This window comes from Acomys russatus, chromosome 23 (assembly GCF_903995435.1).
Source record: "Acomys russatus chromosome 23, mAcoRus1.1, whole genome shotgun sequence".
NCBI lineage: Eukaryota > Metazoa > Chordata > Mammalia > Rodentia > Muridae > Acomys > Acomys russatus.
This window is the reverse complement of record NC_067159.1, coordinates 52791002-52812865: the sequence shown is the minus strand read 5'-3', so window position 1 is coordinate 52812865 and position 21864 is coordinate 52791002. Positions and strand designations below refer to the sequence as shown.

Genomic DNA, 21864 nt, shown 5'->3' with positions numbered 1-21864 from the left:
TGTTTGCTTTCTGGATCTATCCACCGTGGGGATGTGGGGCGGGGTGGGGACCGTGTGTGTTTATTCAAAACTAATGTTGTAATCAGAGGGTATACTTTCTGAGAAAAGTAAGTTGATAAATTTATGTTATGATTCACTTAATGATAAGACATACTGTCTTATTAACAAGATAATATTGTTTTTGGCAGACATGATTATGGTAATTTGAGAATTTTAATGACTCATTTATATTTGATTCTACAGTTGATACTTTACTATTGTTAGAAATGTTAAATGCTAGTGAAAGGAAGAAGCAAACTTAGGCAAGCTGGGCTGTACTCTAATCCTAGATGTAAAAAGAAAACCTAAATCCTTTTTATATTGTGCTGGGATCATGGCTCAATGATAGAGTGGTCACGCTGACCACAGACCTACCCCAATACCTCCAGTTCTGCTTTGTTAGCTCATCTTAGGCCACACCCCAAGGAGAAATCTAACGTACTCAATTATACCTGCTAAGATTTATCACACAACTAACACAATAAAAAATTAAAAGGGCTGGGCTGTGGTGGTGCACGTCTTTAATCCCAGCACGTGGGAGGCAGAGGCAGGGGTGTCTCTGTGAGTTTGAGACCAGTCTGGTCTACAAAGCAAATCCAGGACAGCCAAGGCTACACAGAGAAACCTGTCTGGACCCTTCTACCCCCACAACCAAATTAAACAGGACACCAAAAAGAAATGTGAAATGCTTCAGCCTATTGAGGGCTATCTAGTTAGCATCAGGGACTCAGTTTGCATGGGAAAAGTCAGGGTTTAGAGACCCAAATACTCCACTAGGAAATGCTCAGAGCTGATGAGCACTTTCAGCAAAGTAGCAGGCTACAACGTCAACAAACAAACCCCAGTAGCCTTCCTCTTTAGCAGTGATGGAGTTGCTGAGAAAGAAATCAGGGAAAAGCTCCTATTTACAGTAGCTTAAGGATGAACACCCTTCCTCAGACAAAGTGAGAACAAACCAAGGAAGTGAAAGACATCTACAGTGAAGCGAAGCTTTAGACACTGAGGATAGAAATTGAAGAGGACACTATAAGATGGAAAGACCTTCTGTGCTCATGGATTGACAGAATCACTGTCTCGAGGGTGGCTCTGGGACTGAAAACAGCCTCTAGACTTGATGCAACCCTCACTAAAATATCAATAAGGTTCTTTACAGGATTTTTGTTATTGTTGTTGTTTTTTGGAGACAGGGTTTCTCTGTGTAGCCTTGGCTGTCCTGGACTCACTTTGTAGACCAGGCTGGCCTCGAACTCACAGAGATCTGCCTGCCTCAGCTTCCTAAGTGCTGGGATTAAAGGCGTGCACCTCCATGCCCAGCTCTTTACAGTATTTTAAAACCCTATAATTTATATAGAAACAGAAAAGAGCCCAAGTAGCCAAAGCAATCCTTAGAAGAAAGAGCAGTATTGGAAATAACACAATACTACAGAGTCATAGTAACCAAAACAGCATGAGACTGGCACAAAGTAAATATATAGACTAATGGAACAGAGCACCTGAGAACAAATCTACACAGCTAATGTCACTTAACTAATGGTGTGTGTGTGTGTGTGTGTGTGTGTGTGTGTGTGTGTGTGTGTGTGTGTGTGTGTTTTATCCATTTTGTGTATGCTAGGCAGGCACTGTACCAACTGAACTACATCCCCACCCCCATACCAACACTTTGCCTTGCTACTTTTGGTATTTTATTGGATATAAGTCAGAATCCTATTTTGCTGAGTGTGGCAGCAAACTCTGCAGTTCTAACACCCCAGAGGCGGAGGCAGGAGGATTGTGAGTTCAAGGCAAAAAGGGAATAAAACACCCACATTTTTCTCCTTTAAGGTTTTGTAAGGTTTATATCCTGTGTTCCTAGATCCTTAAAACACAACTGCCCTACGCATGTGATGACTTCTCCCCACTTTGACTGATTCAAACTTCTCCGCCACTCTTCATACAATTCCGTGGCAACTCTTTAGCTTTCATATGGAAGGAGTGTACCATTTATTTCCATGTTTCTTTGCTTATTACTTTTTTTTTTTTCTGAGACACGTTCTCTCACCTGGTTTAGCCTCAAACTTGAGATATATTCTGCCTCAGGCTTCTAAGTACCAGGCTTACCAGTGCTGTGACTATGCCTGCCTTTACTCTTTTCTCATTAAGCCAAGACCAAACAATACTACATGGTGCTTTATAAATCAGAGCCACAAAGGCAGATATAAACCTTGATATCACATGGCAGAAATTGGATTCAGTCATTTAGATAAACTGCAACATTCACTATGTTCACAATACTCATGTGTGTGTATATGTTTGTATGTGTGTGTGTGTGCAGGTGTGCATGTATGTGTATGTTTGTGCATGTGTGCACATATGTGCATGCATGTGTGCAACATGATGTCAGATGTCTTCCTCAATTGCTTTCCACCTTGTTTTTGTTTTTAAAATCAGGCTCTTTCATTAAACCAGAAGCTTACCAGTTTGTCTCAACTGGCTGCCAACACACCCAGGCACCCTCCATTCTGTGCTTTGATAGCACTGGGCTGACAAATGTATGCCGCAGTGCCTTGCTTTTACATGGGTGTTGCTGGGCTTGAACCTGGCTCTTCATGCTTACACAGCGAACACTGCCGGCAGCCACCTCTTTAGTGCCCATGTTACTTTTTAAAGTGATACAAACACACAATGACAACAACAAGAAATTAAAGTTATCCTAAGGAAACCACTGGCTCCCTTCTCCCCCAACCCCGTCCCTCAGAACATCTAATATTACCTGGAGAAACATGGGTTTTCAGGACTTGGCTTACAGGAGAGGTGAAGGGAGATGAAACAACTTGCTTTGATGACTCAAGGATGTCTTGACTTGGACCGTAGTGTGTGCTGGGTCTGTTCACTTTAGTTGAGAATGAAGGGAGGAAGAAAGATGCGGTCAGCTTGGCAGTCTTAGAGTGTCCTTAGAGCATTTGCTTCCTATTGGGATGAACTGCAGACCATGTAGTTTGGCGAACAATATCTGTGGGATGAAGGGTAAGTGCAGTCATCTGGAGGAGAACACAAGGATGGGAGAGCATGGCTGAGTAAGCCTAGGGGACACTGGCTCACAGAAGCGGACGTGGGACAGCATCAAGAGGTCAGAGAGAATGAAAAGACCAGCACAGACCACTGAGTGCTCCCTGTGGGTAGACTGAAAGGATGAGTTACATTAGGAGATGACACCTGGCTGACTGTGTGGGGAGCACAGTCCACTCACAGGCGGGCTGACAGCAAACGCTTCTGTGGAAAAGTGCAGCAGCTCGAGACTTGGGAATGACATGGTACTGACCATCTGTGGCCCCGGAGGCTGAGGAAGAAATCAGTAGGTAACTTAAAAGTTACTGAGGAGATGGCTCCATGGGCAAAGCACGTTGCACAAGTGAGAGGGCTGAGCTGGGATTTTCCCAGAACCATTATAACGTTATAAAGCCTGATATGGTAGCATGCATGTCCGAAGTCACAGCATGTCTACCATGAGATGGGAGGTGGAGAAAGGACGGACACACACACACACACACACACACACACACACACACACAGAGAGAGAGAGAGAGAGAGAGAGAGACACACACACACACTTTTTTTTTTTTATTAAAGAGGGCCTTGTGTGGATAAATCAGATGGGGTCAGGCGGAAGAGCTTCAGGGCTCAGAGAAGCGAGGGGGTGTGGGGCACTGAGGGCAGCACTTCTTGGTGAAAGGCTTCAGTCTTCTGCAGAGTAGGAGTGAGTTCCTCTGAGAACGGACTTGGAAGTGTTGGACACCTAGGGTAGAAGGTTACAGAGAGGCACCGCGCCCTCAGGGTTGTGTGAAGTCCTTTACAGAGAAGGCAAGGAAGGACGCCTACATCCCTATAGGCAAAGTCTCAGGCTGAGGTTACCCGAATGTGGCTGAATGCCATGCTTGTTTATTTATTTATTTATTTATTTGGTTACTATGCAAAGTTATGAGTTTCCTTATGGCATTTTCATGCATATAGGTCAAATTGTTCTCTGTTTCTGTTTGTTCTCTTTCCTCCTCTGCTTTCTCCGCCCCTCCACCCCAACCCCAAGTTTCCCCGTCTACTTTCGTGTCATATGTTTTCCATAACCCTGTCCCTTTATTACAGTTCCCTGTCTACTTGCATGCTGTCCTGCCACATGTACATTCTACACTTGAGAGAGGAAAAATATGTAGCATTTTTCATTTTGAATCTGGTTTACTCTGCTTTAATATAACTATGTCCTCTTTCCATCTTTCCATCTTCCTGCAAATGTAATTTTTTTGGGGGGGTGCTTTTCATTGTGGGTGTGTGTTTAACACAGAATCTCACTCTGTAGGGCAGGCTAGCCTCGAACTCACAGCAATCATCCTGCCCCAGCCTTAACAGTTCTGGAATCGCTGGCCCAAACCACCACGCCCAGCTGAGCGTCCAGATTATGGAAGGCGAGGCGAGGCCCTTCGTGGAAATCAATCATTTTTTCACTCAGAGGAGGCCTGGGCCTAGAACGGAATTGTGCACAGATTTCCTCCTGCCAGAGGCACACCGAGAGCCGGTGGCTGCTCGGCTCAGGTGCCCTGACCTCTACAGGGAGGCAGCCTGCAGCCCGTGCGGCCAGGCGGAAGCGCTGCTGCCATTGGCCCGGCAGCCACTGTCACCTGCGCGGGAGCCCGGGCCCCCGAGTGCAAAGTCCGCTGTCCGAGCCCTGGGAGCTGGCCCGCCAGCGCAGGTGGTCCACACCATCGGACCTGCACGATGCCTCTTGGGCTGCGAGGGAAGAAGAGGGCGGCCAAGTCCAAGGAAACCGCGCGGCTGGTGGAGGGCGAGAGGTCGGGCGGCGGCGAGGGTGTCCCCGGACCCCCAGCTCCTGCACGCAGGCTGGTATTCCACGCACAGCTGGCACACGGCAGCGCCACTGGCCGAGTGGAGGGCTTCTCCAGCATCAGCGAGCTCTACGCCAAGATCGCTGGTGTGTTTGAGATCGCGCCTTCCGAGGTAAGCGCAGGGAGCGCAGCCTGTCCGCCGCCCAAGCTGATGGCGCAGCAGCTCCTGAGCCTCAAGCAGCCCGCAGGGTGGGGTCGGTCACCTGGGGGCCTCCGGGAAGAGTGCGGTGGTGGAAAGGGCAGTCCTAGCACCGGATGGAACTATCGGCTCAGATCAGGCTTGTGGGTCCCTGGCGGGGTCAAGCCAAGTAGGCTTTCTTTTGTTAGACGTTGGCTGTAGGTGTGTCCAGGTCTAGTCGTGCAGCATAGGATGTGCGCCAGGACCTTCCGGGACTCAGATCTACCCGGAAAAATTAATGCCCTCCACCGGAACTGGACTTTACTCTTAGGCTTTCTGTCTGAGAGTTACTGGAAGACTCTAACGAGAGTTAAAGAAAAGCAGAGTGGGGTCAGAGAGTGCCTTCCTGGACACACCCAGAGTACAGGGAAAAGACAACCTGGTGGGTCCAAAGCGGAGCTCACGTTGTCCACTACTGTTATTCCTAACAGCCCAGAAAGAACCGTTTTGATGGTAATATATAAGAAATTTAAACCCTGGCTTGTTATTCTAAGGGAGGTAACTCAGAAAATCATAGCAAACTGTCCGAGGAGCGAACACAGTTTTCATGGACGAGATCAGCTTCATTTTCCCAAGGTATTTAAAAAAAGAGAGAGACCTAAAAATGTAAGTAGATTATATGCCTGGAGCTGGTGTTGCCATAGGTCCTATCTTGCATACATTAGTTTATGGAGATTTTATGGGCCCTTTGTGCTTACCCAAGAGAGCTACCTGCAAATAAAGGTGTGAGGTAAATGTTTTGGAGCTTTGGCAAAAGCAGGGGACTCTTGAGTTCAAATTCCTGAGCTCTTCGGAAAAAAGCAACCCAGTGCCTAGGGAGGCTCAAAAACAAAACCAAGCAAACCAACCAACAATGCTCATGGCTGTCCTCAGGCCTCTACATGGAGCTGCACACATGAAAGCATTTTACACACACACACACACACACACACACACACACACACACACACACACACACCAGTCTCTTTCCAAGCCCAGACTTTTTTTCTTTTCTTTTTTTTCTGTGAGCTTTCAGAAGTATAGAATAGAGAGCAACTTCTAGTTGTCATGGTAATCACATCTGTAATTAGTTGCGTGGTGTTTTGTTTTTCCTTTCTTTTTAAGTTAGCTGTTTATCAGGTCTGTTTAAATGAAACTGAGGTCAAGGAAATTTTTCAAAAAGAAAAGAGTTCTTCGTAGTTTGTTTTGTTTTGTTTCGAGATTTAAAACAATTATTTTGCTCGGGAGGCAGAGGCAGGCAGATTTTTATGAGTTCAAGGCCAGCCTGGTCTACAAAGTGAGTCCAAGACAGCCAGGGCTGTTACACAGAGAAACCCTGTCTCAAAACACCAAAATCAAACCAAACCAAACCAAACCAAAAAACCAGCCAAACAACAAAACAAACTTCCCAAACAAACAACAAAACCAATTATTTTGCATGTGGTGTGGGTGTTTTGTTCGCACATCTGATCCCCTGAAACTGGGGTTACAGAGGGTCGTGTGCTGCTCTGTACGTGCTAGGAACTGAACCAGGGCAGCCTGGAGGAGCAGTCAGTGCTCCTAACCACTGAGCCATCTCTCCAGCCCCAAGAAAAGCATTTTAAAAGTACAAGTCTTTGTTTTTTCATGGCTTCTAGGCTCTAAGGACAAATCACAAAGTGCTTTTGTTGATTATTTATTTTAGCATAGGATTGCCATCATTTATTTATTTTATTTTATTTTATTGTTTTTGAGATGGGGTCTCTCTGTGTAGTCTTGGCTGTCCTGGACTCATTTTGTAGACCAGGCTGGTCTCGAATTTACATCGATCCACCTGCCAAGTACTGGGATTAAAGGCGTGCGCTACCATGCCCGGCTAGGATTGCCATCCTAACGCAGTGCTTGCATAGGACTGTTCAATTGGAGAAGGACTTTCAAAGTAACACTTTGCTTTCACCTACTCTGGGTAAGGTAGGTGGCAGCTTAACCACATATGGTTGACTGTGGAGCCAAGTTCTACCATGCTGCAGTAGCTGGGTCGCCTTGGCCAAGATTGACTTCTGTTGGTATCAGTGACCTATCAAGCGGAAATAAGAACATCTACCAATGAGGCTGTCATACGATTGGAGGAGTGGGTGTGTTAGCCTAACAGATTACACTGGATATGGGCAGTCCTCTAAGAACTGTAATCAATACCCCTGATACAGGCCAGTTAAACAAGTGGTTGACGTGCAAGAGGTTGGGCCTTCACCAAGGTCGTGTAGCTTGGGAGAAAGAAAACTGGGCTGCTATTTAAGCTTGAGTCCTCTGGTTTCCAAGCTGCTGAGCTTGTTAGCATAATACTGGGCGGGGGTGGGGCGAGGGCGGGTGGTGGTGGTGGTTACTCTCTCTCCTGAGACTGGGCACTCCAGACTTAGGTTTTTCACAAGCAGCTTTCCTTATCACACATACATTCATTGCTAAAGAGACAGGATTTTACTCAATCTATGGAATCCCCAGGAAGTGTTACTGTGTTCATGCTTCACAGAAAGGAAGCCAGGCAGGGCTCTGGGGTTCAGATTCAAAAATCATACGTGGCACGTGCCAGAACCCACATGTAAGCCCATCTTTTTCCCTGACCCCAAACTCTACAAAGCTGCATTGCTAAACAGTTTTCCCAATCCTTTAGTAATCGTTGATAGCTACGTTCAGTGTTTTCACTGACTTGCAAGATAAAATTCCAAGATAACAATGAGCATAAGGTATTTTGATGTGCAAAGTCCATAAACAGATTTTTATAGCAACAATATGTACATACCGGTGTGTTTATGTGTATAATCAACATGAGTTTTCCAGCTGGATTGTAAAAAGTTAATAGAGGGTGAGATGGCTCAGTGAATAAAGGCCTTTGCTGCCAAAAGCTGACCGCCCTGAGTTCTACCCTCAGAACCTACGTGGAGGAAGGAAAATAGTCCTGGAAGTTGTTCTCCGACTCTACACTTGTGGTGTGGCACACTACCACCCCCCAAAAAAGGTGAAAAGAAAAAAAACATTAATGAGTGTTTGAGTATATACAGGACAGAGTATTGACCACCTATTGAGAGGAGAGAGAGAGAGAGAGAAAGAGGGGGGGTGGGAGGGAGGGAGAGGGAGGGGGAGAGAGAGAGAGAGAGAGAGAGAGAGAGAGAGAGAGAGAGAGAGAGAGAGAGAGAAACAAAAACACTAACAAACAAAAAAGTCCTTCCTTAAGAGACTAGCATAGACAGTGAACTCAGGAGACTCCTGACTCTGGAGAAGTGGCTGCAGGGACAAAAGTAGCACCGTACCAAGGAGGGAGTCTGAGGCAGGTGAGGCAGATGCAAGCAAACTTCCAGAGGCTCCCCTGTCCCCAGCTGTGGTAGGCCGCAGTGGAGTGGGTGGCCTGGTGGCCTCTCTGTCCCCACTGGGCTTTGTAGTTGGACCAAGTGTACCTCTGAGAAGTTAAGCTGCTTCCCCAGAACCTGTCGGCTCGTAGGAGCCAAGGCTTAGTTTTCACTTCCTGGTTCTATCTGGTTATACAGAAGCCGAACCACTCTTCCTAATTGCACTCAAATTCTAAGTACAAATCCAGAAAAACTGTTCTTGAGGCACGCTTTCATTATGTAGCCCCGGCTGGTCTGGAACTCACTATGTAGACTAGGCTGGCCTTGAACTCACAGACATCTCCCTGCCTATGCCTCCTGAGTGCTGGGACTACATGTGTGTGCCACCACTCCTTGCCAGGAAAACTTTAAAAAATGTTTATTTATTAAATGTTTATGTGTATGGGCATGAGCCCAGATGTATGTATGTGCATTATGTGCACGCAGTGCCCTTGGAGGTTAGAAGAAACCTCAGGTCTCCTGACACCGTAGTTATGGTTAGCTGTGAGCCATCATGTGGCTGCTCAGAACTGAACCTGGGTCCTCTCCAAGCAGCCAGTGCCCTTAGCCACTGAGTCATCTTTCCAGGCAAGACCCAGGTAACACCCCTTTTGTTTTTGTTTTTGTTTTGTTTTGTTTTTTGAGAACGGGTTACTTTGTGTTGCCCCAGCTATCCTAGGCTAAGCTAGCCTCAGAGATCCTCTTTTTCTTTTCTTTTTCTTTCTTTCTTTTTTCTGTTTGTTTGCTTTTTGAGACAAGGTTTCACTGTTTAGACTTGATTGTCCTGGACTTGCTTTGTAGACCAGGCTGGCCTTGAACTCAGAGAGATCTGGCTGCCTCTGCTTCCCAGAATGCTGGGATTATAGGCATGTACCATTGTACTGGGCATAAGAAAAATCTTTTAACTAAATGTTTTTTTCAGTTCAAACACAAAAATATTTATTCCCTTTGTACCCCAAAAATGTTGGATTAGTCATTAGAAAAATGCAAATCAAAGCTACATTGAGATCCATTTACCAAATTCAGAATTGCTTTCATTAAAGAAAACAAATAGCAGGGTTGGCAATATGGCTTAGTGGTAAAGCTCTTGCCCTACACTTGGTCACTTGGAACCCTTATCAAGGGGAAAGAAGAAATCCACCTCCCAAGTTTGTCCTCTGACGGACACATGCACAGTCTGGCATGCCTGCCCTGTCCTTATCATAGTCACAGTCAATACCAGCAGCTACAACAACAAACAAACCCACACAGCAAGAAGTGCTGGCAGGGAGTGGGGGGCAAAATGAACCTTATGTACTGCCGGTGGGGACGTAAGTTAGAGCCGCTACTCGGAAATTAGTACAAATATCCAAAAAACTAATGGCATGGAGTCAAACTGTACAGCTGCTGGGCAATTGCTGAAAGGATTCTCAGTCAGCATGCCATAGGGTACCTACACAGCCATGTTTACTGTCACACTGTTCATAGTAGCTGAGCTGTGGAATCAACTTAGGTGTCTGCCAGCTCTTCTTTTTTTCTTTTTTCTTTTTTTTCTTTTTCTTTTGGTTTTTCAAGACAGGGTTTCTCTGTATAACAGCTCTGGCTGTCCTGGAACTCCCTCTGTAGTCCAGGCTGGGCTTGATCTCACGGAGATCCATCTGCCTCTGCCTCCCAAGTGCTGGGATTAAAGGCATGCGCCACCACGCCCGGCCCTCACACTCTTCTTTACATTTTTCTTTGCATTCTTCTTTATAATTGAGTGTGTGTGTGTGTGTGTGTGTGTGTGTGTATGCACACATATTGATACACACACATACATATTACATATATACACACATTCAATATGTGTGTGTGTATATATATATACACACACACACACATATACACACATACACACACTGCATAGAGCTTTATTCAACTGTAAAGAATGCAATTATGATGTTTGAAGAAAAATGGATACAACCTATGGTTGTATGATTACCTATATCACATTAAGTGAAAGAAGCCAGACTCAGACAGACATTGCACGTTTTTCTCATGTGTATCATATATTCTCATAAATATATCATATGCATATCCTAGACTGTATGTGATATGTGTGTGCATATATGGTGACAAGAGTATATGTCAGGAAAGTAGAAACAAGACTGGGAAAAGGAAGGGACCTTAGGGACCTTACAGGACAGGGACTGTATGAGGAGTTAACATATGTGATGTAACTGAAATATCCCTACAAAACCCAGCACGATGCCCAGCGACCAGGAAGATGCAGTCATGAAATGTCTGCTGTGGGCTTCAGCTGTTTGCTGGTCCCTGGAGGGGGAAGGGAATGGAACGGTAACAAATGTTTCGGATTTGTTACTGATGTTGGCTGGGTGCAGGCTATTGTGATCATTACGTGGAAACAGATGGCCAATTATGCAAAAAGCCTCTATCTGCTGCTTTTTTCCCCAAATAACTAAATGAGCAATCCAGGAGAGAGAGGGGGGGGGGGGGAGGGGGGAGGGGGGGGGGGGGGGGGGGGAGGGAGGGAGGGTCACTGAATCTAAAAGGCTGGTTAACTCATCACATAAATGATGGACATTAGTTCAGAAAAGCAAACACCAATATTTCATCTTTTATTTGATGTGCGTATGTGGAAGGGGTGGGGGTGTGTGTCCACATGTGCACGTGTGAGTGTGTGTATATGTGGGTGGTATTCTTGTGGGGGTGATGCATGTGTGTATGTGCGTGCAATGCATGTAAGTGTTTACAGTGTACATGTTTGGGTCATACATGTGAGCATGTGTGTACTTGCTATGATTTTTGAATACAGAGGCCAGAGCAGACTGTGCGGTACCTGCCTCTGTTCTCGGCCTTATTTCCTTGAGACAGAATCGTTCCCTGAATCGGACCCTCCTCACTGCAGGTAGGCTGACTGGGTGAGTCTTGGCCTGTCTTTGACCCACAACATTGGGCTCACAGACACACTCAGCTGTACTCAGCTTTTTACACGTGTATTGATTTGAACTCATGTCTTCACATGTGTATGGGCTCTCTTAACCACTCAGCCATTTCCCCAACCCCTAAAGCATTTGTTAAAATATTCAGGTTACATAAAGGAGTTGAGTCACTGCGGCTGTAGCTCCAAAGCTCCTGAGCGTGGTTCTACATTTTGCTGAGGAGGCGTTTTGAATATTTAGCTACTGTAGCTGTTCAGCAAGGAGTGGGTGGCCTGCTATGTTTTCTTAAGTCCTCCCTGTGAGGAGCAACTGTGGAGCAGGCGGTGCATTTGAATGAGGTTAAAAGCTTGTACACCTAGAAACCAGAGACTCAGGCTCAGCCTCTTTATGGGGTTCAGGAACTATTCCCACGGTCTTGATTCTGCTGGTCCACTGTCTCCCTCCCTGGAAGTGCTTGTGACCAGGGTGTTGCAGACTTTTAAAAATACTTTGGAATATTTGCATATGCATAATGAAATCTTTTGGGTATGGAACCTAAGCCTAAACAGTAAACTAACTTGTGTTTCATATACACTTTTTACACATGTAATTTTTGATGTATGTATGTATAAATTTGCATTCCCAGATTTGGTGTGCATCTTACCACATGAGACAAGGTGTGGAATTTCCTGCCTGTGTCATGTTGACACTCAGAAAGTTTCATATTTGAGGACATTTTGGATTAGAGATGTGCAACCGTTATCAGTTTGTACAGTCCTCAAATGAGTGGGTGAAGCATTCAGTGGCTCATTCTCTGCTGTGTAAGGCAGGGAGTGTCACTACCCTTTGAGATGGCAGTCTCCCTCTGTGGAGACTTGCCTCTAACTCTTGGCTTCTGTCACTCCCGCTTTTGCAGCAGCTAGGACCATGTGATATGTCATCATGTCTAGCCAAAAAAAGTAAACTTTAACATGTGATTTTAAATTCTGAAGCTCTTGATTTCAAAATATTTCATTATTTACTTTGAAGGAAACACAATCAATGGTCTCTTCACGGCATTCGTTCCCATCTCCAGAGCCTCTCCGGCTCGTTACGCTGTCTCCGTCCCATCTCACTGTAAGGCTAACCCCGAGTGCCGGGATTACAGATACACACCCTTGCGTCCATCTGACTTTTGATTAAGTGGCTTCCAGAGACGGGACTCTGGCCATCAGGTTTGGGTGGCTTTTACCCACTGAGCCACGTCCCCATGCCTTGTTCCTGCCACTCTCGCTTCTCCTTTATAGGCAGACTCTTTCAGGGCTTCTGTCTCTAATGGGATGCAGTTAGTGTCCCATTCGATGCTCAGAACTCTCCACGGCTTCTCGTCACTTAGAAGAAGAGCCGGAAAGCTGTGATGGACTCCAGGCCCTGTGATCTCGGTCATTGTTCCTCCTGCCCCCGCCGGTCTGGCTGTGTAGCTCTTCCTTGACAGCCGGAGGCCCCTGAGGGCTTTCTCACTGATCGTTGGCTTTGGCAGGCTTCTTCCCGCAGCAGCCTCTTTCCCTCGGCAGATATCCTCTTGGCAAGGCTGACCCTGACTTTCGCCTCTGAGTGCATAGCACCCCCTAATTACTGCCGTGCTCAATTTTCCTCTACCGCATCCTCCTGTCCTACCTACACTGCCTTACTTTCTGTCCTGTGCCCCTAACAGAACAAAAGCTCTGCAGGGCCTACAGCTTCTGTCCAAGGACCTAGAATTGCACCTGACCTGGGACATCCTTGGAAACTGTTTTGTTTCATGTAGTTTTTGAGTCAGATGCTATGCTTGAGTCAGTTTGCTATCCTCAAACTCCCAGAAATCCTTTTCTCTCAGCCTCATGAGGGCTGGGTTACAGATGTGCCCCACCATGCCCACTTTATGTGATGTTGGGGACTGAATCCAGGGTTTTGTGCCTGCTGTGCAAACACTCTACCAAGTGAACTATAACCCCAGCCTCGTGGTCTTATACTTATTGTTAAATGTTTGTTGAATAAAAGAGTCTTCACAAATTTAGTATTTCTAATTCTGTATCATTAGCATTAAATCTTTATTTAATGCTTAAATGTACTGATGCTTAATGTGGACGTAATTTTTTATAATGCATGAAATAGGAGTGACTGCCCTCAGTGAGGGAAATGAGGACCATCATGTTGTTAACATTTTATTCATTTTCAATTTAATTCAATTGTGTGTGTGGTGTGTGTGTGTGTGTGTGTGTGTGTGTGTGTGACAAGCACATGAGCACATGGGTGCACACATAGCTTTCTGTGTACATACTGAGGCAGAGGGAGATGTTGGGTGTTTTCTTTTATTGATTTCTATCTCTTGCCTTGAGTCATGGTGTCTCACTGAACTGGAAGCTTGCCTTTTTGGCTAAGCCAACTGGCCACCCAACTTCCAGGATCTGCCTATCTCTGCTTTCCAGTGCTAGTCTTACAAGCATGCATAGCCAAGTCCAAATTAAGATTCAAAGCAAATTTGCATGCTTGCATATCTTCCTTTAACATAAAACATTTCATATGTGTTTAAGGTGTAAAACACAGACAGTATGTACACACATACACATAAACAGTGTGATTACTGCGGTGAAGATAATTAACATACCCATCTCATAATTGGTGACATTTGCAGCTGTTTGCAAGCAAAGTCACTTCCTCCATGAGTTTCCGCATATGGGGAACTGCCTTATGAGGCTTCTCAAAAGCATCTTCCCTTTTTGACTCTTTGGCACCAGCACCGAGCTCCTGTGGAAATCAATACTGTGTGTGTCTCTGGCAACTCTGGAGAACACAAGATGGCCTTCAGTCTTTACCATATCCCAGTGACACAGATAACTGGTAGGTTGAACTGCTATTGACCAGACTCACACATGTGAACTCCAGTAAGACTGAGGGAGCTGGGATTCACAGACGTGTAGGGAGCTCCCACACCCCAAGAACAGAAACCAGAATGCCACAAGAATGCAGGGGGAAGTGCCGGGGATTTGGAATTAAAGTTACTATTGATTTTTGAGGACAACAAATAACGACAGCAGAGTGTGAGGGAGAAAGCCAGCTGGTGCCCAGGAGGTTAGGCTGGCATTTGAGGTAGCCTTGGCAGCCCGCTGTTTGCAGAACAGGCCCCCAGAGTGTGGATGGTGGGTGAAATCCCCACAAGACTGTACAGCGCTCCTTGATAAACAGTTCTTCTAAGGTGCATGGTGGTACGGATGGCCCCATTTCTGGAGCATGCACAGGGCAGACCCCGATCACTACACGGGAAACCTAAGCCCTTTCTCCTTCATTTCTTCCATACTTTCTTTTTTCCTCTTTCATTTCCATTTTCTTCTGATTTAAATTTTTATTTATTCTTTGACAACTTTATATGTATGTACTGTGTATTTTGGTCAGATCCCCCCATTACCCTGTCTTTGAACCCCTCCTTTCCTGCAAGCCCCTCCTCCTTGATTTCCTTTTTCGTTTTGACCCAGTGAGGTCAGTTAGGGTTGCTTGCATGGAGCGTGAGTGTGGAGTTATTACAGGAACATCGGAGACTTACCAGCAGCTACACTATTGAAAAATGACTCTCCTCCTCTGGCATCCGTTAATTCCCAATATCTCCTTGCTTAGCCAAATTCTGCCGTGTGTGTGTATGTGTGTGTGTGTGTGTGTGTATGTGTGTAAGAGGGGCTAGGAATTGAACTCCGAATCTTGTACACACTAAGCATGTACTCTACTCATGAGATAAAGCCTCCACAGCCCCTCTTTCTTTTGAAAAAAAATTTTTGTGTGCCGGTACATATGTGTGCATATATGTATGATGGGAAGTCAGTCTTAGATGATGGTCCTCAGGGACTGCCCGCTTTGGTTTTTGAGATAGGCTATGTTACTAACCTGGAGCCAGGTAGCCTGGATGGTCTAAGCCCCAGGACCCACCTGTCTCCATTGCCCTGGAGTGGTTGTGAATTTTATTTGAATTTATTTATGTGTGTCAATGTGTTGCCTGTTTGTCTGTGTGTGCGCTGTGTGCATGCAGACGCCTGTGGAGGACAGCAAAAGGTGTTAGAACCTGTAGAACTGGGCTTCCAGGTGCTTCTCAGCTGCCCAAGGTGCCTGCCAGTAACCAGAGTCCTCTGCAAGTGCTCTAACCACTGAACTGTCTCTCCAGTGCACACGGCCCCCAGACCCCCATGGGATAGCAATCAGCTCTTCATGCTCACGTGGCAAGTGCTTTCCTGTCTCGCCAGAGCCCCAAGCCCATCTTCCTGACACCTTATCAGGACCCCAAAGCTCCTCTTGGATGCAGTCTCCAGGCAGTGTTCTCCCTTGTGGTTTCTCGGCTAGCATGTCTGAGTGTCAGGGTACAGTGTGGGTAGGCCAGGACCCTCATGCCTGCAGCTCCTGGATTCAGCTCTACCCCACCTGCAGCATCCTGTGCTGTAGGCAGGTGAAGACTGAAGTCCTCCAGAAGAGGAGCTGGCCAAGGTGAACATTCTGAGACGTCTTGAATTAAGGGAAGATAAGGCAGGCATCACCTCATGGGCCACCAGGAGCATGGTGTGTACTGTTCTCTGGGCCCTGCATGCACTGTCATCTCCTTTATCTGGAAGCTTTCCCTCTGCTGTTTCCTATTAGCCTGCACCTTAGCTGGAGGACGCAGACCACCCCAAGCATTCCCTCCGTCTACCTTAGGACTGAATTGCATGCCTCTGCCCGAGCGTCCATAACTCTTGTCAGCCTGTTGACTGGTGATCTCTCCTCCATGACTCAGAGAGCTACTCTGGGCAGAGACCAACATTGAGATGCAGTTAAAGGTTTATAATGTTAAGGCTTTTATTATGGAACCTTTACATGTGAAACCGAGAGGGCAATATAATTTATTCTGGTGCCTAGCGCCAGCAGCTGTCGAACACCTGCCAACGTTTCTTCCTGTTATCCTCCACTAAAAGAGTTTTTGTTGTTAAAAGAGCATAAGCAGAAGGAAGCACACGAGGCGTCGAGTACTCTCGGAGGCAGGAGTGAAAGGAGACAGAGCCCATCTCGAAGACCCTTCAGTGTGCTCTTTCCCACTTGTTCCCAAGACGACCACTGCCTTGGGTCTCACGGCAATGAGTCTCACAGATCTTTATACTTCTTTTTTCTTTTTTTTTAATCTTTATAATTTTTTTTTTTCAAGACAGGGTTTCTCTGTGTAGCCTTGGCTGTCCTGGAACTCACTATGTAGACCAGGCTGGCCTCGAACAAACAGCGATCCTCCTGCCTCTGCTTCCCAAGTGCTGGGATTAAAGGTGTGTGCCACCACGCCCAGCCGATCTTTATAATTTTTAAAAATTACGTATGAGTAAGTGTATGTGTGTCACATGTGTGAGGGCATGGAGACAGCTGGAAGAGGGCGTTGGCTCTCCTGAAACTGGAGTTACGGAGGATCGTTGTGAGCGGCCATGTGGGTGCTGGGAACTGCACCTGGGCTTCTGCAAGAGCAGCCAGAGCTCCAAACTGCAGAGCACTCTCTCCAGCGCTGCTATTAATAACTTTGTCACCTCCCCCTCCTTTGTCCCATGTGGCCCTAAACTCCATCTGTAACCAAGAAAGACCTTCAGCTTCTTACATTTTCATATTACCTTTATTTGTATGTGGCATGTGCTGCTATGAAATGGTTGTGGAGACCAGAGGGCAGCATACGGGAAGTGGCTTTCTCCTTCCACCTCGTAGATCCTGGAACTGAACTTACGGCATCAGGTTTGGTGACAGGCACCTTTTCCCATTAAGCCAGCTTTTGGTTTTCTGACCTTCCTGAATTTGGGGATTGATACACGACTGTGCCACCAAGCGCAGTTTATGAACCCTAGTTTCAGGTGTCAGGGATTCACGTGTGCTGGGTAAAGGTAACGTATATAGCTGTGTGGTTAGCACTCCCCCCCCCACCCCCATACTTTAAAAGCAAACCTGGTTAGAAACGTACTGAACACGTGCTCTATCCAGTTGCTAGTGGCAGAAGAGGAGTGGACCTAAGAGACAGAGGCCAGGGAGGGGATGACACTGTGAGCATATGGTGTCCCAACAGTTTTCCTGATGCTCGGAGAACTACTACTGCGTCATCAAAGAGGGGTCTGTGTGTCTCCCGGAAGGTGTCCAGACTCTTTCTGTTGTTTTTCTGTTTCCTGAGGATAAACGCCTGAGTTAGCCAAGGGTGCTCCTTGAAATCAATTAGTCAGAGAGAAGTAACTAATTAACAAATACCTTTGGGCTAGATGCAGGTGAAGAGAGAGGTGGCTTCTCTGGGTTAGGATACAAATAAACAAACCTTGGCCACAACCTTAGGAACTGCACCTTGTATGTGATGCAGTGTGTGTGTGTGTGTGTGTGTGTGTGTGTGTGAAATGTGTAACTGGAAGTCAAAGCTTGGACTTGGCTGACACCAGTGAGATCTTGCAGGCTTTCTGGATATCTGAAAAATAGGAAAGGACTTTAGAATTGTGAGTGGCAGGATGTTCACTTTTCAGGAGTGTATCTGGCTGGGCTTTAATCCCAGAACTCGGGAGTTCGAGGCCAGCCTGGTCTACAAAGTGAGTCCAGGACAGTAGAGACTACACAGAGAACCCCTGTCTTGAAAAACAAAGCAAAACAAACAGAAGTGTATCTGGCCGTCTGTCAGAGGCTGAGTGGGTTAAGAACTCAAGCATTGAGAAAGCATCTATGTCATGTGTATAAACATCTCCCTGGAGATAAAGCCTTGTAGAGCAACAGGTCCAAATAACGCTGGCCGACACCCAGAATCCACATGTCAGTTTGTAAAAGTCACAGGTTCCTAAGTTACGGTGTTAAAGTGGCCTTGGAGGGATACACAATATCAGAGTTAAGGCGCCAGTGATTCTGTGTCATTGTTACAATGATTCACACGTCCATGTATAGCTTTCATGTAGTGGTGGCTGTTTATTTGGTGTTAGCACCATTTCCTTCATGACCCATGGCCAGTTCTCCCATGTGACACGAGCTCATGTTCTGGTCGTGTGTAGGCTGTCCCCCATCCTGTTCCTTCCATCTCTTTCTGTATTCTTTGTGTTTCGCACTTCCTAGCTTGACCTTCCTGTCTCTGTAAACATGTGTGGGAGAAGGGGAATCTACAGTAAGAAAGAGGAAGAATATAACTGCTGTTGAATGTCCAGTGTACTCGCAACATGAGATATCTTGGCTAAAGTGATTACTCCATCAAACCCTCTAGAAATCACCATGACCCACAGCAGAGACAGCTGGAGCTCACAGTGCAGGTGGGATATGCAAGACAGTGCAGGGCAGCTGGAGCTCCCAGTGCAGGTGGGATATGCGAGACAGTGCAGGGCAGCTGGAGCTCCCAGTGCAGGTGGGATATGCGAGACAGTGCAGGGCAGCTGGAGCTCACAGTGCAGGTGGGATATGCAAGACAGTGCAGGGCAGCTGGAGCTCCCAGTGCAGGTGGGATATGCGAGACAGTGCAAGGCAGCTGGAGCTCCCAGTGCAGGTGGGATATGCAAGACAGTGCAGGGCAGCTGGAGCTCCCAGTGCAGGTTGGATATGTGAGGCAGTGCAGGGCAGCATCTTTGATCCCAAGTGTCTGTCCAATTCCAGAGTGCAAGTCCTCTCTCCCTTTTCTCTCCAACTGACACAGGGTCTTGGTACGTAGTTAGGCTTGTCTGAATCTCTGCGTAGCCCAAACTGGTCTCGAAATCACCAGCCTCCTCCTACATGCTTTCCTTCAATGTTCTTTCCTTTACATATGATTTTGTTGTTTTGTTTTGTTTGTTTGTTTTTGAGGTAAGGTTTCTCTGTAGCCTTGGCTGTCCTAGACTCACTTTGTAGACCAGGCTGCCCTAAAACTCACAGATTTCCGCCTGCCTCTGCCTCCCAAGTGCTGAGATTAAAGGTGTGCACCACTACAGCTCGGCCCATATAATTTTTTTTTTTTTTTTTAAAGATAGGGTCTTTCGATGTAGTTTTGGCTATCCTATAGCCCGTGAGGTAGACCAGGCTATCTTTGACCTCACAAATGTCAACCTGTCTCTGCCTCCGAAGTGCTGGTATTAAATGTGTGTGTCGTCATACCTGGTTCCAGACAAATGGTTCTTAGCTTTATCCTCAAACTCATCTAAACATGTGACACCATCATTACCACTCTGAAATAAAATTTTAAACATCATCTATCTATACATGCAATTTAAAACACGGTGTATTAGTTAACCATAGTGTTAGAGAGAAACAAATACAGTTTTTAGTATACAGACTAACTAGAAGACACAATGAAGCAGTCAGGTGTTTGTATTTCCATGTAGGAAAAAAATGGATTTTAACATAATAACAATAGAATAATACCCCCACTGAATGTTGATATACTACCCCCACCTTCCTTTTTTTTTTTTTTTTTTAAGATAAGGTCTCACCCTGAGCCTTATGATATGGCCTAGGCTGGCTGGGTTGAGCTTGTGTAATTCAGTGTAAGCCTCCCAAATGCTGGGATTACAGGTATGGGCCACTTTTTTTTGTCTTCATGGGTACCCTTTAAACTTTTTAAATGTCTGACTCAACTATTGGGCTGTGGTGTGTGTGTGTGTAGTATGTGTTTAGGTATGTGTGTACATGCATGCGTGCATATTGAGGTCAGAGGGCAACTTTCAGGAGTTGGTTCTCTTTCCACTGTGGCTTCTCGGGACTGAACTCAGGTTCTCGGGGTTATAAAGCATGTGCTTTTACCTGCTGAATTTTCTTGCTGGCTTATGACTTTTTTTTTTTAATTTTAATTAATTTTATTTTATTTTTGCTTATGACTTTTTGAAGTTTCACTTTATTTTATGTGTTTTGCCTGCCTGCATGCATAGGTGTTTGTCTGGTACTGGAAGGTGCCAGAAGAACATTTTGAGTGGTAGTTGTGAGCTACCATGTGGATGCTGAGACTTGAACCCAAGCTCCAGAAGAGCAGCCAGTGCTATTCATTTGTAAGCCATTACTCCAGCCACCCATGGAAACTTAAAACAGAGAAAGGCCAAGTGGTATTTGTGAACACTCAAAATTACTGCATCAAAGCAACACCAGGAGTTGACTGACATACTTGCTAAGAAGTCAAGTAATATGGGCAGCATTCTTGCTAGGGACTTCATTGTCTTAAAGGAAGGATTTTGGTAACCTTGTGCATAAAACAAATGGGTCTTTGATTTGCATGGCCACTGCAGTCCAGAGACTCGGAGTAGAGAATATTTACTTCACTTGTAATAGAGAGTTATAGCCTAGGCTTAAATAATTATTTCCCACCTTCTCAGCATGAGTACGCAGTAGGACACCTGAAAATTATTGGGGATGTTTCCCAACTCCTCACTAAGCCAGGCACTTCATATGACATCTCTGAGCCCTTCCCAACCTCCTGCAAACGCCAGTGTCGCTTGATCATAGCTGACCAAGACCTCACACAGGCCACACCGATTTCCTCAGAAATTGGTACCACCCGGCCCTGCCCTAGTGTTGTATCTTGGCTGCAGATGATGCTGGAAGCAGAAAGCCAGGCAAGCACAGAGCCACCGTCCCAGCTCTTACAGCATGATAGTATGCAGAGTAGAGCATGTGGTTGCTGTGTCTCAAGGTGTCACAGGCTACTGTGGCTTTGGACAGGTTTACAAGGTTCATGACAGGTGGGGAGTCAGCATGATGCAACAGAATCCTGTAGGCTCTGAGGTCAGATGAAAGGTGGGATTTGCAAAGGTATTTCTTTGTGTATTGTTGCTAAAAATACCATGCTGTAGCCAGGTGTGGTGGCGTGTGCCTGTAGTCCCAGTGCTCAGGGAGGCAGAGGCAGGAAGATCTCTGAGTTCGAGGCCAGCCTGGTCTACAAAGCGAGTCCTCGAAAGCCAGGGCTACACAGGGAAACCCTGTCTCAAAGACAAACAAACAAACAAACAAACAAACAGCAAGAAAACCAAGAAGAAAACGTTCTGGTAAACATGTTCCTCAGTCAGAGCTCATTTCATTCTTCTCATGTTCATTAAGTTTGGATCTGGGTAATTATGTTCTCATCACAGCCCAGAAGGCCAAACTCGGGTGTCTAGGGATGGGTTTTGGTGGCAGAACATAGAATAATTCAAGTAGTCTCTCCCCCAGCACCCGAGTCAGTTTTCCTTTATTCTTAATTAAAAGTTACCAGTATTGTTGTTGCTGTTAGTGTGTGTGTGTGTGTGTCTGTCTGTCTGTCTGTCAATGGTTCTGACCTCCCACTTGGTTGAGGAAGGTTTCTCCCACTGTCCCAGCTGCACTCGCTATCCCAAGCTATCCAGACCTCAGCAATTCTCCTGCCTCTGTCTCTTGCTTTGCTTTTGGAGAGCTGGGTTTCAAATGCCCGCTGCCAAACGGCTTTCTTCACAGGGCTCTAGGGACCAGACTCAGGGTATGAGGCTCAGACTGCAAGACCCTTTTGCACTGAGCCATCGCACCAGAATTGCATATTTTTATACATGTTTTCTCAGTTTTGATGTACTAACACAGGACCATGTCTGTTGGTTCTCTTAAGAGGAACGGGACCA

At 46.1% G+C, this 21864-nt stretch overlaps 2 protein-coding genes across 3 annotated transcripts in view; one reads left to right on the top strand and one right to left on the bottom strand.

The window, feature by feature from the left end:
- Window positions 1–21864, bottom strand: part of Fubp1 (far upstream element binding protein 1) — a 909332-nt gene that overhangs the window by 69219 nt on the left and 818249 nt on the right. The gene's annotated exons all lie outside the window — the stretch shown is intronic.
- Window positions 4540–21864, top strand: part of Gipc2 (GIPC PDZ domain containing family member 2) — a 62769-nt gene continuing 45444 nt past the window's right edge. The window contains exon 1 of the mRNA XM_051166053.1: window positions 4540–5022. Within this exon, the coding sequence (XP_051022010.1) occupies window positions 4783–5022 (240 nt within the window). The 5' untranslated portion in view covers window positions 4540–4782. The remainder of the gene's footprint in view (window positions 5023–21864) is intronic.